This window comes from Camellia sinensis, chromosome 13 (assembly GCF_055761805.1).
Source record: "Camellia sinensis isolate YWXY chromosome 13, ASM5576180v1, whole genome shotgun sequence".
Taxonomy (NCBI): Eukaryota; Viridiplantae; Streptophyta; class Magnoliopsida; order Ericales; family Theaceae; genus Camellia; species Camellia sinensis.
In genome coordinates, this window is record NC_138973.1 from 19,025,098 (window position 1) to 19,040,119 (window position 15,022).

At 31.9% G+C, this 15,022-nt stretch overlaps 2 protein-coding genes across 19 annotated transcripts; both read right to left on the reverse strand.

The window, feature by feature from the left end:
- Window positions 1-231: 231 nt before the first annotated feature.
- On the reverse strand, window positions 232-4,648 carry LOC114306662 (putative F-box/FBD/LRR-repeat protein At5g22670). Of its 3 annotated transcripts, XR_014348455.1 has the most exons (6): window positions 1,976-3,922; window positions 1,797-1,882; window positions 1,582-1,645; window positions 1,284-1,430; window positions 890-1,215; window positions 232-557 (listed from the first exon to the last, which is right to left on the reverse strand). XR_014348455.1 is itself a non-coding variant. In XM_082901654.1 (5 exons), the coding sequence occupies exons 1-4, from the start codon at window positions 2,493-2,495 to the stop codon at window positions 931-933; spliced, it is 1,038 nt and encodes a 345-aa protein (XP_082757780.1). In that variant the 5' UTR covers window positions 2,496-3,922; the 3' UTR covers window positions 232-557; window positions 890-930. The 3 variants fall into 3 exon arrangements, 2 of the variants coding, with proteins under 2 accessions (XP_082757780.1, XP_082757778.1); XM_082901654.1 differs by lacking the exon at window positions 1,582-1,645; XM_082901652.1 differs by lacking the exon at window positions 1,582-1,645 and having other exon boundaries at window positions 1,797-4,648.
- Window positions 4,616-14,453, reverse strand: LOC114306675 (putative F-box/FBD/LRR-repeat protein At5g22670). Of its 16 annotated transcripts, XM_082901664.1 has the most exons (8): window positions 14,262-14,435; window positions 10,293-10,379; window positions 8,484-8,901; window positions 8,211-8,348; window positions 7,987-8,124; window positions 7,795-7,882; window positions 6,780-6,838; window positions 4,616-4,810 (listed from the first exon to the last, which is right to left on the reverse strand). In XM_082901664.1, the coding sequence occupies exons 2-3, from the start codon at window positions 10,364-10,366 to the stop codon at window positions 8,550-8,552; spliced, it is 426 nt and encodes a 141-aa protein (XP_082757790.1). In that variant the 5' UTR covers window positions 10,367-10,379; window positions 14,262-14,435; the 3' UTR covers window positions 4,616-4,810; window positions 6,780-6,838; window positions 7,795-7,882; window positions 7,987-8,124; window positions 8,211-8,348; window positions 8,484-8,549. The 16 variants fall into 16 exon arrangements, with proteins under 16 accessions (XP_082757790.1, XP_082757796.1, XP_082757795.1 ...); XM_082901670.1 differs by lacking the exon at window positions 10,293-10,379 and having other exon boundaries at window positions 4,616-4,724; window positions 6,780-6,842; window positions 7,799-7,882; window positions 8,484-8,631; window positions 14,262-14,401; XM_082901669.1 differs by lacking the exon at window positions 10,293-10,379 and having other exon boundaries at window positions 6,780-6,842; window positions 7,799-7,882; window positions 8,484-8,631; window positions 14,262-14,401.
- Window positions 14,454-15,022: the final 569 nt, after the last annotated feature.

Here is a 15,022-nt window from a genome sequence, read left to right on the forward strand (position 1 = left end):
TTTAAAATTTTACACTTAACATTCATTTTCACTTACTTATTTATCATTTTAAATTTTTTTGGAACTCTTATAAATTTATTACATACCATATCACTTACCTCTCCCCCGTGGAATATTTGAAAGAGTAAAAGATACAAAGAGCTCATCCTCATGCTTCTTCTTCGCTGCTTTTCAGCCATCAGGTTTACCATAGAAAATGTTATTTTTACTTCTTTTAAAAAGAAAAAAATATTTATTTTGTATAATTTGATATATAAATTGATGTGGCATCTTATGTATAGTTGGTTTTTTAATCTTTTTTGGGACAAAATAATAACTTCATTCAAAGAGAATAACAAACACAAATAAGCGTTCTCAGATTCAAATTACATAGCTAACGAAAAAACATTGCAAGTAAAACAAGGAAGCTAAATTACATCCAACTACATACACAATCATCACCACACACTTAAAATGTTGTAGCTCCACACCACCATAAATGTAGCTTCCCAATCTTCTTATCCTTCAGTCAAAACCCAAACACCACCCGTCCAAGATGAAAAGTAATAACACAAGACCTGCAAAGAGAAGAGGAGAAATTTATAAAGCATAAATATATATACACTAAAGCCATGTAAATTAACAATTAAACAAAGTCACATGTTCACATGTTCACATTTTTCTACGGTGTAAGATAGTAACAACTTCAAAGGAAGTACAGGAAAACACATATTTATCTTTATATATATATATATATATGAAGATCAATCTCTGTAACATTTCGAATGTAGTCTGAGTAGTGAATTGGAATTCAAAGCATAGGTTGTGGAACCAAAAGCTAACAACTATCTCCAAGGGCCAAATGTGGGTCAACCAACTCAATCACTTTCAACAAAATAAGTGCACATACCTCAAGAAGAAATGCCACCTGAAACCTTGATCAATGAATTCTCAAACACGTTCAATTTGACAGGTATTTGAACATCTAGGAGCCATGACAAGTTCCTTAAGAAACTCATTCTCTCCCTCCATGCTTGAAATTACATTCCTAATTGTCATCTTTGTCAAGACCTCCGCATTTTTCAATAGATACTTTATCAGATTAAGTTCATCTTGGGACGCATCAATGCCAGAGATTTTAATTTCTTTAAGGGAAGACCTCAAACAACTTGGCACCTCTTGTGGTTCAAACCAATTGAATTGCTTTGAATATGCAAAACCATCATGAAGTGGTACCTAGAAACCAAAAAACAATAAGGTAAGAATTTGCAAATCACTGGCTTGGAATTATTCTTTTAACTCACCTTTGCAAATACCATAGTGCACAGATTAGGTGCACCATTGAGCAAGTCAAACAAACTCTCGCAGCAAAAATTGTGGCAAACACCCAATTCCAATTGGGTCAAATTAGGAAACACAGGCCAATTTTTGTCATTAGCAAAGCTGAGCGCCTGCATCAGAGATGATAAAAGATAAAACTAGTCAAATATATAAAACCGAAATGATGTTGGACAAAGTTCTAAAATGATAACATATATATGATAATCTACATCTTATCTCAACTTCTTATAAGTAAATGATCAAAAGGAAGAGTAAACTTACTGCCTTCCAATTGGGTCAAATTAGGAAACACAGGCCAATTTTTGTCATTAGCAAAGCTGAGCGCCTGCATCAGAGATGATGAAAGATAAAACTAGTCAAATATATAAAACCGAAATGATGTTGGACAAAGTTCTAAAATGATAGCATATATATGATAATCTACATCTTATCTCAACTTCTTATAAGTAAATGATCAAAAGGAAGAGTAAACTTACTGCCATAGTGCTACCCTTTAGATGTAGATGCTTAACATTAGAAATTACTTTCAAAAGCCCAAATAATTGGTTGACCTGTGTAATGGCTGAAAAAGCATATGGAAAGGGGGCTTCAACACAAACACTTGCTTTAACTATTGAGGATAGGCTCTTCAAACAATAAAGAACCAAGCAACTACCTGCAACATGAAGGCATTCAAGAATTGGTGCATTGACCATGACCACAGTCTCAGAGTTCCGGTATTGCGTCGAAATTAAAGATAAAGATATGTATAAAGTCTTCAGAGCTGGTGAAGAAATGTCATATGTTGTTTTCCCAAAACCCACTAGTGCTGAAATGGATAATTCTTCGAGCACAGGGCAGGAAGAAAAGAGCTTCTGGGTCAGGTCATTACTTGGATAAATAAGTGAAATATGAAAGATCTTGAGACGAGGGAAAGAGATTGAGGCAGGAACATCAAAATGAACTTGAGATCCTAGCTTTAAGACTACAAGCGTTTCACAAATAAAGAGGTTGCTAGGCAACCTAAGAATTATTAATCCGCAAACATTGATATCAATTTCACGGACATCACGCTTTACAGCAGCACTTATCCATGAATTCAAACGAGATTTGTCAATATCTGGATCACAACTTAGATAGAATCGTTGAATACTTGACAAATCATGTAAGAGAAGTACTCTTTCAATGAAATTCATAAAGCTCGCATGGCGATGATGATCTTTAGGCTTATGTATGCCAGACCGAGGATGCTCAATTAACAGTGTTTCTCATCGAATTCCAGATTGGGGACACAAGTCCATATGTGTTTCCATCTTGGTGACAGAGTGCTGGTCGCAACTGCATATTTTGTTGGAAGGAAAGAGAGAATGTGGGCAAGAACTGAATCTGGTAAGGTACTGATCCTATCTTCTCCATTCCCTGCGTTTGCTATCTTCTTTAAACTTGGTTGATGGTTCGAGCTCGAAGCCATGAATCTGCAGCGCCTGAATAGATCAAGTGTATCAAAAATTCATTCTAAAGCATCTCCAATCTTTCACCAAACCCTTCATCAAATTTAAATTTGATGACAATTTTGGTGAAAATGAGATCTAATAATCAAAATTTTAACCAAATTTACATCAACTCGTTTTCACTTTGTTTGATTAAATTGTTAAAAAGAAAGAACTGAAGTTTTTGTTTTTGTTTTTTTTTTTCCTCATGTAAATTGGTTAAAGACGGATTTCAGAATAAGTTAGATATTTTTTAAAATATTTGACCAATTTTTTTTTGATTATTTTGAACATTGAAGTGAGCTATATCAAAGCTTTTGGTCTAAATTTTAAAACAAATTTGATGGGGAAACAAAAGGTGAAAGGTTGGAATGCTCTAATAGGTGTCTCTCTGTGTAACAGAGAGATGCAATAGAACCTCACAGAGAAAGCAATTGTAAAATCCGTTGAGACCCTCTCAAACATTTCAACAAAATTTTCATGAGTTTGATTTGACATGAACTACTCCAATACTTTTATCAAATTTTCATAAAAATCATTTCAAACATTCTCCTTTTATACCAAATTTTCCGCTCCAATGCTTCATCTTTTTAAATTTTCATTTAATTTAAATATAATGAAGGATTTGATGAGTTCTCAATTTGATGAAAAAAATGACTTTCCCTTGATTTGATGAACATTTGATAAAAGGATTGGATATGATTTTTGAGTAAATTTTTCTCAAATTTAAATCGATGAAAGAAAAGATGAAGGATTGGAGATGCTCCATAGTAGATCCACAGGTTCTATTTGGATATTGAGAAAACTCAAACAAGAAAATAAAATAGGATTGTTATTACCTAGTATGAAAAAAGGGTAAATAAATAAATAAATAAAATTGACCCTAAGACCATCTCCAATCCTTCACTAATTTTTCCATCTAATTTGATTATAAATCCGAGCAAAAAATTTGATTTGATATGAACTATTACAATCCTTTCATCCAATTTTTATCAAAATCTTTTTTAAGAATTCCCCTCTTATCCAGGTTGTTAAAATCAGGATACTATGTTGAATCATTGGAAGGGACTCATGGATCAGATCGTAGAATCGGATTGAAAATCGTAAAATTCTACTTTCAATGTAAAAAAAAAAAAAAATTATGAATAATGATAATATATATTACATAATTTTTATAAAATTAAAAAAAATGATAAATTTGATATAATGCATTTTTTATATTAACATCGATTAGAAAGATATACACATATACATACATATATATAAGAAATAAATAATAACAAAAAAAATGTATAGGATTGGGATCGTAGTGAAATCGGGATCGTATTCTACACAATTTTATGAATAGGCTTGTAATCATTTTAAGATACTACTAAATTTAAGATTATAGTGTAATCCGAATCGTTTGACCCAAATAAAGTTGTAGAATCATAAAATCTTACAATTCGGATCGAGATTTTGATAACCATACTCGTATCCCAAATTTTCCTTCTCATCAAATTTGATGAGAAAAAATCATCTAAATTTTCATCAAATTCAAATTTAATGAAAAAATTGATGAGTTCCCAATTCAATAAAAAAAATTACTCTTAATTTGGTAAATATTTGATGAAAAAATTAGAGATAATTTTTTAGTATATTTTCATCAAATTAAATTTGATGCAAGACAAGATCAACGATTGGAGATGCAACTTTCGGATTTCGAGTTTTTCTTTTGATTTCAATATGGTTTCTCACAAACCAAGACTGTTTCAGTCAATTTCATCACTCTCACGTGAGAAGAGAGTAAGCAAAAATGATGATAAATTTTTTATCTGAGTGACTGCTTTTCAAATTACTTGCAATTTTCTATTCAATTCAACAAGATTCAAACAAAGTGAAAAATTAAAGAGAAAATTTGGGGGAAGAAGAAGTACCTCTTCATTGCTTCAGCTGCTGCGATAGAAAATGATGAAACTTTAGGGTTCAGGTTATAGCCTTCTCACTTCTCCCCCATTATATATACAACAATGATTCATCCTCTAATTTAAGAGCACTAATTGAACATTAATGAGGGTTTCAGGTTATAACCTTCTCACTTCTTTCCCATTATATATACAACAATGATTCATCCTCTAATTTAAGAGCACTAATTGAGCATTAATGAGGTGAAAATTTATACAAAAAAAAAAAAAAAACTTAATGCTAAAATATCACATCAATGAGTGCGACTCACTCCTAGAGCTCCTTTAGAACTCATAATTTAGAGTTTCCAAATATTTTTCTTATACATATAGCTCAATTTAAATTTCAGTTTTTTTTGTCTGTATTATTTTAAATTTTATAATTTAAGTCTAATTTTAATTTAATTTTTCTATTCAAGTAGGAAGTTACAATGAATGTCTTTAGAATAATTGTTAGTCACAATACACTGAAAAAAATTAACAGATACTTGGAAAGACGGATCAAATAAAACTGAATTTAAAATGCAAAAATTAAATTATTCAATTTCAAAAAATAAAATTCAAATAAAATTACATTAAAAAGTGTAATTAACCCTAACATATAACCACTGTTAAATTACATTAAGTGTTCCTCGAAGTTCAGAGATTCCATTTTTTTTTTCTTTTATTACCTGAACGGATCAGATTTAATATAAATAGAATGAAAGTATAAGAATAAATATATATATATATATATATATATTTTAATGTGAAAAGGTGACAACATAATTTTTTCATTTATATAATTAATAAATTGTTATTAAAAAAATAACTTTAAAAAATTTAATATAATTATGACAAAATCATAAATAAAAAAACTTCAATTTTATGAGTAGTGCTAGAGATCCCAAAAATTCTATCAAAATTTTTACCAAATGTCTCACATGGGGGTGAGACCCACATCATGTGGGTTTCACATCATGTCACACCCGTGTGAGACATTTGATAAAATTTTTTATAAATTTTTTAAGATCTATAACATTTTTGTTATATGAGAAATGAACCTAAACAAAACAAAAGAATCACAAAAAGTCATGAGAACTAACAATAAAATCATTAAATAAAGACAGATCCCAAAACCCTAAGAGATTAGCTTAGTGGGTATAACTTAGGACTTAAGAATATATTTCCTAACTCTAGGTATTTGTCCAATCCACGTGGTGAGAACGTTTTACGTAAATATCAAAATTAATCGAGGTGCATAAGTTAATCTAAATATCCGGTCATCATAAAAAAAATAATAAATAAAGACAGATCTATCCGAACAAGTCATTGATGTTTGCCACTAAACGTGTTGGTTTAATGCACTTTAAAGATATGCACAAAGCTGTCATCAATTTAAATTTTTATCCTCCGAGCTATAATCAAATTTTTTTATTTTATTCTTAAATTATCAATTTCACTTATTTAATTTTTTAAATTTATATTTTAAATTATCTTTTAATTGAGTATAACTAATCACAAGAATTTCTTTTAATTATATTGTTATCAAACTATCTATCTATCTTTCTTATCTATCTATCTGTTTTTCCATCTCCTATACTTCTGTATCTATCTTTCTATCTTCTATATCTATCTATCTAATCTATCTATCTAAAGGGAAGACTTGAGTTGATGTTTATTCCAAAACACTCCTATATCAGTTACATGAGCATTTATGCCCAAAATTCAAAAAACAAAAAATGATCATATTTGCACGTATCGCGTGTGCCACCGCTTCTAGTATGTGTTACACATACAGATTGGCCATACATCCCTGAAATTTTGTTAATAAAAAATAAATTCAAAATCACATATTTACCATCATCTGAAACTAATACTTTCTTTGAATATATATGGTTTGGCACCATCCCCCAAGATCAGTTTGGGAAAAAAAAAAACGAAAAAAAAGGACCACTACGCAGAACAAAGATCACTAAAGCACATATCAAAAGATTAAAATGAACCCAATAAACAACAAAGATCATATTATCCTTGAAACAGAAAATCATGAACTTGCAAGACCTACTCAGTAAAAGGAAAGAAATCCATCAAGCCCGCGAACCAAAACCGCAAATCCAAGACAAGCTGCCTAAAAAAAAGAAAAAAAAAGAAAAAGAAATGTTAATTGGAATCACACCGTAAACATTTCCTTAAAGAAATATTTTCAATTTTTTTTTTTTTTTTCAATTAGAATTAGAAATAAGGGAGTTCGAACATAACTGATGAGATAACTGACTGATTTACAAACTTGAAGACTTGAAACACCTAATTCAGCTATTTCATGGACAATCTCTATACAAAATTCTTGATTTTTTCTCTTGCAAGGTTATAAAGCGTAGAATGCAGACCCAACAAAAGCCATTTCATTTGTTGCCTTGTAGGGAATACATCAGTATTCAAATGGTGTCTCTATGAATCTGAGAATCTAAGGTATTGTGGTGTGGTTGAGTAACAATCTCTTGCACAAAGAAAATTGAAAAAATAACATGACGAAGAAGGATGCCGGGGTTCAAGCTACACAGTCCATTCCTTTAATCCAAATCTCAGTTGTTAATAGGACTTTTTAACTAATATCACAAAGTACAAAAGCATTTGATCAATTGAAATTATTAGTTTCAATAGCAGCTCAAGAATAGAATATTTATCCATCATAACGACTCCATTTAGTAACAATGGCTGGATCTTAAAAGACACATTTAGCAAGTACCTAAAAAAATAAAAAAAAAACATTTAGTTTAGTAGGAAATACGAAAACATGTTTCAGACCACTCATTTGATGACTCCATACACTCTAAGACAATGTTTGGTTCACTAAAATGAAGGTAGAATGGAATGGAATAATCATTACTTAGCATCCCATTGGAATGACCATTCTCTTACAATGTTGAATGATGATTCTATTTGAATGAATTTTCTATCAATTTTTTGCTCTAATTGAAAGCTCATAAACTCACTGCAATATTGAATTTGCACTTTCATGATATGTAAGTGTGCAAATGGTAGTACAAATAACATTTTTCTTATTTTCATAATTAGTAAACATACCTCCAGAAGAAGTGCCAACTGAAACCTTTATGAATGATATCTCAAACAAGTTCAATTTGACAAGATTTTGAACACCTTGGTAACCTGACAAGGAGCCTAAGAAACTCAGCCTCTTCCTTCATGCTTAACATTCTGTACCCAATTGTCATCTTTTCTAAGACTATTGCATTTTCCAAGAAATACTTTACCAGATGGCGTTCATCTTGCAACCCATCAATGCCAGAGACTGTAATTTCTTTAAGGGTACACCTAAAACAACTGGGCACCCCTTGTGGTTCAAACCAGTAGAATTGCTCCGAAGGTTCAAAACTATCAAGAAGTGGTACCTAAAAACCAAGAAAAAGCAAAGGTAAGAACTTGCAAATCACCGGTTTGGAATTGTAATTTTATTTATTTATTATTTTTAACTCACCTTTGTAAATACCATAGTGCACAAATTAGGCACACCATTGAGTAAGTTGGGCAAACTCTTGCAGCCAACATCATCAAATCCTAAATGGGTCAAATTAGGAAACACGGGCCAATTTTTGTCATTAGCAATGCCGAGAACCTTCATCAGAGAAGATAAAAATAGTCAAATATACAAATCTGAAATGTTTCTTGATGAAGTTCAAAAAATGATAACATATGACAATCTACATCTTCACTTCTTAAAGTAAATGATCAAAACGAAGAATGAACTCACTGCCATAGTGCTAGACTTTAGATGCAGATGCTTAACATTAGAGATTGCCTCCAAAAGCACAAACGCTCAGTTCAGATGTGGCATGGCTCCAAGAGCATGTGGATGGGAGGCATCAACACAAACACTTGCTTTAACTAATGAAGATAAGCTGTTCAGACAATATTGAACAAAGCAATCATCTTCAATGCAAAGGTAGTCAAGAATTGGTGCATCGACAATAACCACAATCTCAGAGTCTCCATATTCCTTTACACATAAAGACAAGTATAAAGTCTTCAGAGCTGATGAAGAAATGTTATATACTGTTTTTCCAGGACCCATGACCGCTGTAATGGATAATTCTTCGAGCATGGGGCAGGATGAAAAGAGCTTCTGGGTCAAGTCATTACTAGGAGAAATAAGTGAAACATGAAAGATCCTGAGACAAGGGAAAGAAATTGAGGTAGGAACATCAAAATGAAGTTGCGATCCAAGCTTCAAGACTACAAGCGTATTGCAAGTAAAGAGGCTTCTAGGAAATTTAAGCTCCAAGTGTTCACAAACATTGATATCAATTTCATGGACACCTATGTTACACGGACTCGGGTACGGGTATCGGGTGCGTATCTAGGGGTCGGACACTTTAAAATTAAAAATTAAGGATACGTGGATATGGATACGGGTACGGGGATACGTTAAATAATTTAAAAAATATATATATATTTATTATATGAAGATGAGTTATATTATATAAATAACAAATAAAAATCTATGAAGATGAGTTATATTATATATATATATTTTTATAATATTTTTATTTTAATATACATTAATTATTTAATTTATTTATTATATTTTTTAAACAATGTGTTTTAATTAAATTTTTTTATTTCATTTTACATACATGCATTTATTTATTTTATATTAATATATATAAGTATATATTATCTTATAAATATATTATATGTTATATAATAATTATTATATAATATATAATATATAATAATAATAGTTATTATTATAATTATTAACTATTAATAGTTATTAACTATTATTATATATTATTATAGTTATTATAATGATAGATAGATATACGAATAGATAGACAGATATGGTAGATCGAGAGGAGATCGAGAGCAGTATGGGAGAGAAGAGGAGATCGAGAAATCGAGAGCAGTATGGGAGAGAAGAGGAGATCGAGAGAAGATGAGATCGAGAGACGACAGAACAGGAGAGATCGAGAGAAGAGGAGATCGAGAGACGAAAGAACAGGAGACGAGATCAAGAGTGAAGGATCGATTGGGGTGAGATCGAAGCCTGCGACTAGAGAGAAGTCGGCGACCAGGTTCTTGCTCTCTCCTCTTTCCACTCTTCTGTATTTAGGGCTATTTCGTTGCTTCTCTATGTAGGGCAAAACATAGCCGTATCCATTTGTGATGAGCCGTATCCTGGCCATATCCCGCACCCGTACCCGTGTCATGTCGTGTCGTGTCAACACGGGTACCTCCGAAATTTCAAAGAGTCCGTGTAACATAGATGGACACTATGCTTTATAGCAACACCTATCCATGTGCTCAAATGAGATGTATCAATTTCTGGATTACATCCTAGAGAGAATCGTTTAATACTTGACAAATCATGCAAGAGGACTCGGTCAATGAAATTCATGATCCTGCCATTGTCATTGTGCTTACGGAACGGAATATACGAAGGTAACAGTAGTGGACCATTGAATTCCAAAATGGGGATCTTGATGATAGAATGCTGGTCCGAACTGCATATTTTGTTGGAAGGAAAGAGAGAATGTGGACAAGAATTGAGTCTGGTAACCTGCTGATCCTATCTTCTCCATTCTCATTCCCTTCCTTCTTCAAACTAGGCTGGTTGTTCAAGCTAGAAGCCATAAATCTGCGATGCCTGAATAGATAAAGTGTGTCAAATATTCATTCAAATAGTCAATGGTGGATACATGAAGGCACCAGGAGTGGGACATACCCCACCTCAATTTTTTATAATTACAATAGTACCTATATAAAGTGATTTTTGTTTACCCTAAGAAATTATAATGTTGCCCACCCTAAATCATTTAAGACCCCTTCAAAATTAATTTTTTTAAAAGCCCTTCTTTTTTCTATCAATCACATAATAACTCTGAATACAGAAATGACTCTCTTTCTCTCTCTTCTCTATGTTCTCTCTATTTTATTCTCACTTCGCAAAATTAATTTTTCCCTTCTAGTACTTCTCGTATAATTTTTCTTAAAAGCCTTTTTAATTTTTTTATTGGGTAAATTACACATGCGGTCCATATAGGTTGCATATTAAACCAATTTGATCCTACAGTTCCAATTGCATCATTTTTTCCTTTAATTTTTCACATTATGTCAATTTAATCCAATTCATAACTCTCATTAGAAGGAAAATTAAGTACTAAGAAAAGAGTCCATTCAATCTTCTCAAAACAAATTGAGGGATTGATATACAATTTGCAATAGATGTGTCTGTGTGTGTAACAGATAGATGACCACAATATATCCATAGGTTCTGTTTGGTTGTCAAGAAACTCAAACAAGAAAAAAAAATGTTGACTTTTTAAAATTCTTGTTACCTAGTATGAGAAGCATAAAAATAAAAAAATAAAAAAATAAAAAAGAGGCAAAAACTCAACCTTACTGAGTTGAGTATCCCATTTTTCTATCACCAAAATCTCGGTTTTCCAATTTTTATTTTGATTTCAATAGATTTCTCAGCAACCAAATGGAAGGTTATTGTTTCTCTTGATTTCCTAGCTCTTACTTGTAATACCCCACCCCAAAGTGTAATTTGTTGTGCAATTATGGTGGAATAATAATGTATCGTTATGGAATAAAATCGCGGTATTAATGGTAGAGTAAAATCTCAACTAAGCAATGTAACTTAGCCTCCGTTTGGCAAGGGCTTTTTCAGGCTTTTTTGGCTATTTTAGCCACAAAAAACAAAATAGACTATTTTAGCCATAACAAACAAAACATCACATCCAACCTATAATCATTACATTCTTCTCTCACAAAAAAAGTCAAAAAAGCCAAAAAGCCCTTCCCAAACCAAGCTTTTTAGCCCAGGCTAAAATAGCCAAAAAAGCCAAAAAGCCAACCCACTTCCCAAACGGAGGCTTATAATGGTTATGTTAAATTAAAGTTGTGGATCAATGATCATATTAATGTATGAATTAATGTAAAGGAATATTAACCAATGATCATACTAATGTAAAGAAATATTAACCAGGGCCTTTCACCTAGTGCTTGTGTAGCACCACTTTGTGGTGTGAGGTTGTGGGTTCAAATTCTATGGAGAAGGGTTTCATACCCTTGTTCTTACCCCTTTCCCCTACTAACAACTAACAAGCGAACTCCTATTGATATATACCACGTGACAAAATAATAACAATAATAATGTAAAGGAATATTGTAGAGCATGTCATAGAAACAAATAGGTAGTTCTTGTAAGAGAATATTTGTATATATATCATTATTGGTGGTGTGTCATGTGAAGTTGGGAGAATTGCTAGGCATTAAATTAGGCAGTGAGAAAAAAGAGGAAGTAAACAAATCAAATATGAAAAGAGAAACATGGGGGAAGTGAACGTGGACTCTTTAGCAGATTTGTGAGAAGAATTAAGAGAATTAAGAAAAAGAAGAATGGTTTGGGTCTATTACATGTGTAAAGAGATTTAGCAATATTCTGAGAGAGAGAGAGAGAGAGAGAGAGAGAGAGAAGATTAGATAAGGAAAATAAGAAGAAAAAAAATATTAGTAAAGAAAGTTTAATGGCATCTATCACAATGGTTTATACATAGGGTAGGGGTAGGGGTAGGGGTAGGGGTAGGGGACAAAGAGTTGAAATATGAATAGAGACAGAGAGATAAAGAAAAAAAAATAGTAGCCCAAACGGAGATGATTGTCCAATTAATCAAATAATAAGATTATGTTCCATGGAGATGAAAAAATTAAGAATATCTATTGGTTTTCGATCAATAATTTCATAAGTGATCTTCTACCACTTCCGGTACCTTATAATTGAATACTCATGTTTAGCATTATTGAAATGTAATGTTTTGTTACTCTCATGTTTTATGAAATATGGATCAAGTACGAATGTAAACTGATTATGAGAATTGAAATTATTTTGTTATCCATCTACCTTTGTACTATCAAAATATCGATTTTATTGTCACTGAAATTTTATGTTTTGTTTTAGAAGCTTGGCTCAATCTGACTATAAATTCTTCCCACCGGCTAATGTGGCCGTAAGAATGTTCAAATTATTGACCCACTCGACCAAACTGGTCCGGGCCAAATTGACTACAACAGTCAGCTTCATCACAAAATTGGTTGAACGAAGCGGAAGCGGGACCGAGTACACGGACATATAGAAGTTTCTAACGTTGGGAGCACTAATGGGAGCATGTATATATTTTACATATTAAATTATTAAATATCTATCTATATTCTAAAAATTATTATTTTTCTACTTGTAATGTATTTGTTAAAATATGAATTTTTATTGGAGATTGATCTTAGCTACAAATTGTCTTTGTTTAAGTATAAATAAATATTATGTAAATAGAAAGCAATACAATAAGTTTGCGTTGTTTTTCTTTTATTTCTTTAAGATTTGTATGCTTGAGAGGATCTATCTTAGTTTGAAGCAAGTTCTTCGTCGACGGGAGTTTCTTACTTGGGAGGGCGGAATCACGTTTCTTAGTAAGAAATGACACCAAATTAGGAGTTTCTGCTACTAAGGGTCGACTGCAGATTTAAAGTGGCCAAAAAATTAATTCATTAGCCAACAATGGGTCCAAGAAAAATTGAACTGCTTAAAACCGAACCAACGGACTGTACACATGGCTTCATTTTATTGGCCATTTCATATTTCACTTCATCCCATTATCACCATATAGGGAACTTACATGAGGGTTTTTTCCAATACAAAATCTAAAACAAATTTATTATGATTCTCTCTCTCTCTCTCTCTCACCTATTCAATCTCCCTCTTCAACAAAACCCCACTTCCCTCTTCCATCTCCCTCTCCAATAAATTCTGATGGTGCCGATGTAGTCAATTTAAGGTGGATCGATGGTGGCAGAGCAATAGCAATAGGGATGGTGAGGGCAATGGAGTTTATCAATGGTGGCAGTGGCTCTAAACAACGGCAAGTCTCACCTCGCTCAAAAATGTTATTCAAATTCCTTTCATGTTTGAATTTAATTTTTTTTCTCTTTTTTCCATAACCGGGAACCACATGAGGTCCTTTCAGGCCCACCCCAAGACCGTAAACACGAGGATCAAGTGACACATCCTAATTGCATGTTCATGGCAAAAGAGCAGGGACCGACAAGAGTCTAACATGAGTTGGGCACGTGGGGAGCAAACCCACTGTCAACTGGGCTACCCCCTCAGGGGTTTCTTTCGTGTTTGAATTTGCTTACTGATTTGTTTCATTCAGCATCTTCGAATCACATTTTTATTTCATATCAGTAGATACTGGGTGTGATCAATTTTCTAAACCCTAGGCTGTGACAAGTACTTGAGTTTATGCAAATCGAATCTTTTGAACATAAGTGCATCAAAATCTTTTGAGTTTATGCAAATCGAACTTGAGTTTATGCATATTCATGAATGAAATTAAATAAAAAAAATTAGGTACTTGATGATCCAACTAGATTTTCAAATAACTAATTGAATTTTCATTTTCTTTTCAACCAGATTGAAACAAAGTGGGAAAGTAAAGAGAAAATTTCAGGGAAGGAGAAGAAGTACCTGATCTACAGTGCTTTGCTGAAGAGAGCTCCAAATTTGGAATAGACACCACTTGACATGGAGACCTTCTTCTTCGCTCTTCAGTTGCAGCTGCGGTGGAAAATTAGCGAATTAATAGGGATTTACAGCTTCCAGCCCTAGGTTGTGTTAGGCTGATAGCCCTAGGTTGTCTTTGGTGGATAGATTAGCATTAGACGAAATAAATGAAAAGAAAAAAGAAATGTAATTTTATTTTTTATTTGATTATAATAAAAAATATAAGAGAAAATAAAGTGATACTTAATTAAGCTTATTTATGTTTTTTTTTTTTTCTTAATTTTTCAACTCAACTAAACATATTTGAAATTCAAATTCAATCAATTCTTTTTTCTTTTGCTTTTTATTTTCCTTTCTATTTTTATTTATATTTCTCTCATCAAATCCTTCATCTAAGCACATCTTTACTCGATTTCTAAGATGTTCAAAAATAAAAAAAATAAAAAAATGAAAATACATTAAACTTCTGATTTTTTTTTTTTTGGTATTTTGAAAAAGTTTTTACAGATTACTATGTAATTTTTAAAATTTTTAGATGCATCTACTAACATTTTTTTAAAAAACACTAAAACACAAAATTACAAAAAAAAAAAAAAAATCAAGATTTATATTTAAAATTTCAAAGCCAAACAGAATGAAAAATTGTTTCAATGAAAAATAGTATCATTCCATAATTTGTATACAAAGTGATGTTTTAGTGGCAATTTTGATGTTAAAAAGCTTAG

Bases quoted from the DNA above. Each gene is read 5' to 3' on its own strand.
- LOC114306662 (XM_082901652.1), bottom strand. From the start codon at position 2,495: ATGAATTTCATTGAAAGAGTACTTCTCTTACATGATTTGTCAAGTATT. The intron at 1,431-1,796 runs GTAAGTTTACTC...TCTCTGATGCAG, and splicing joins TAAAGGGTAGCACTATGGCA to GCGCTCAGCTTTGCTAATGA. The intron at 1,216-1,283 runs GTGAGTTAAAAG...TTTGGTTTCTAG, and splicing joins GCACTATGGTATTTGCAAAG to GTACCACTTCATGATGGTTT.
- LOC114306675 (XM_082901658.1), bottom strand. The intron at 8,125-8,210 runs GTGAGTTAAAAA...CTTGGTTTTTAG, and splicing joins GCACTATGGTATTTACAAAG to GTACCACTTCTTGATAGTTT.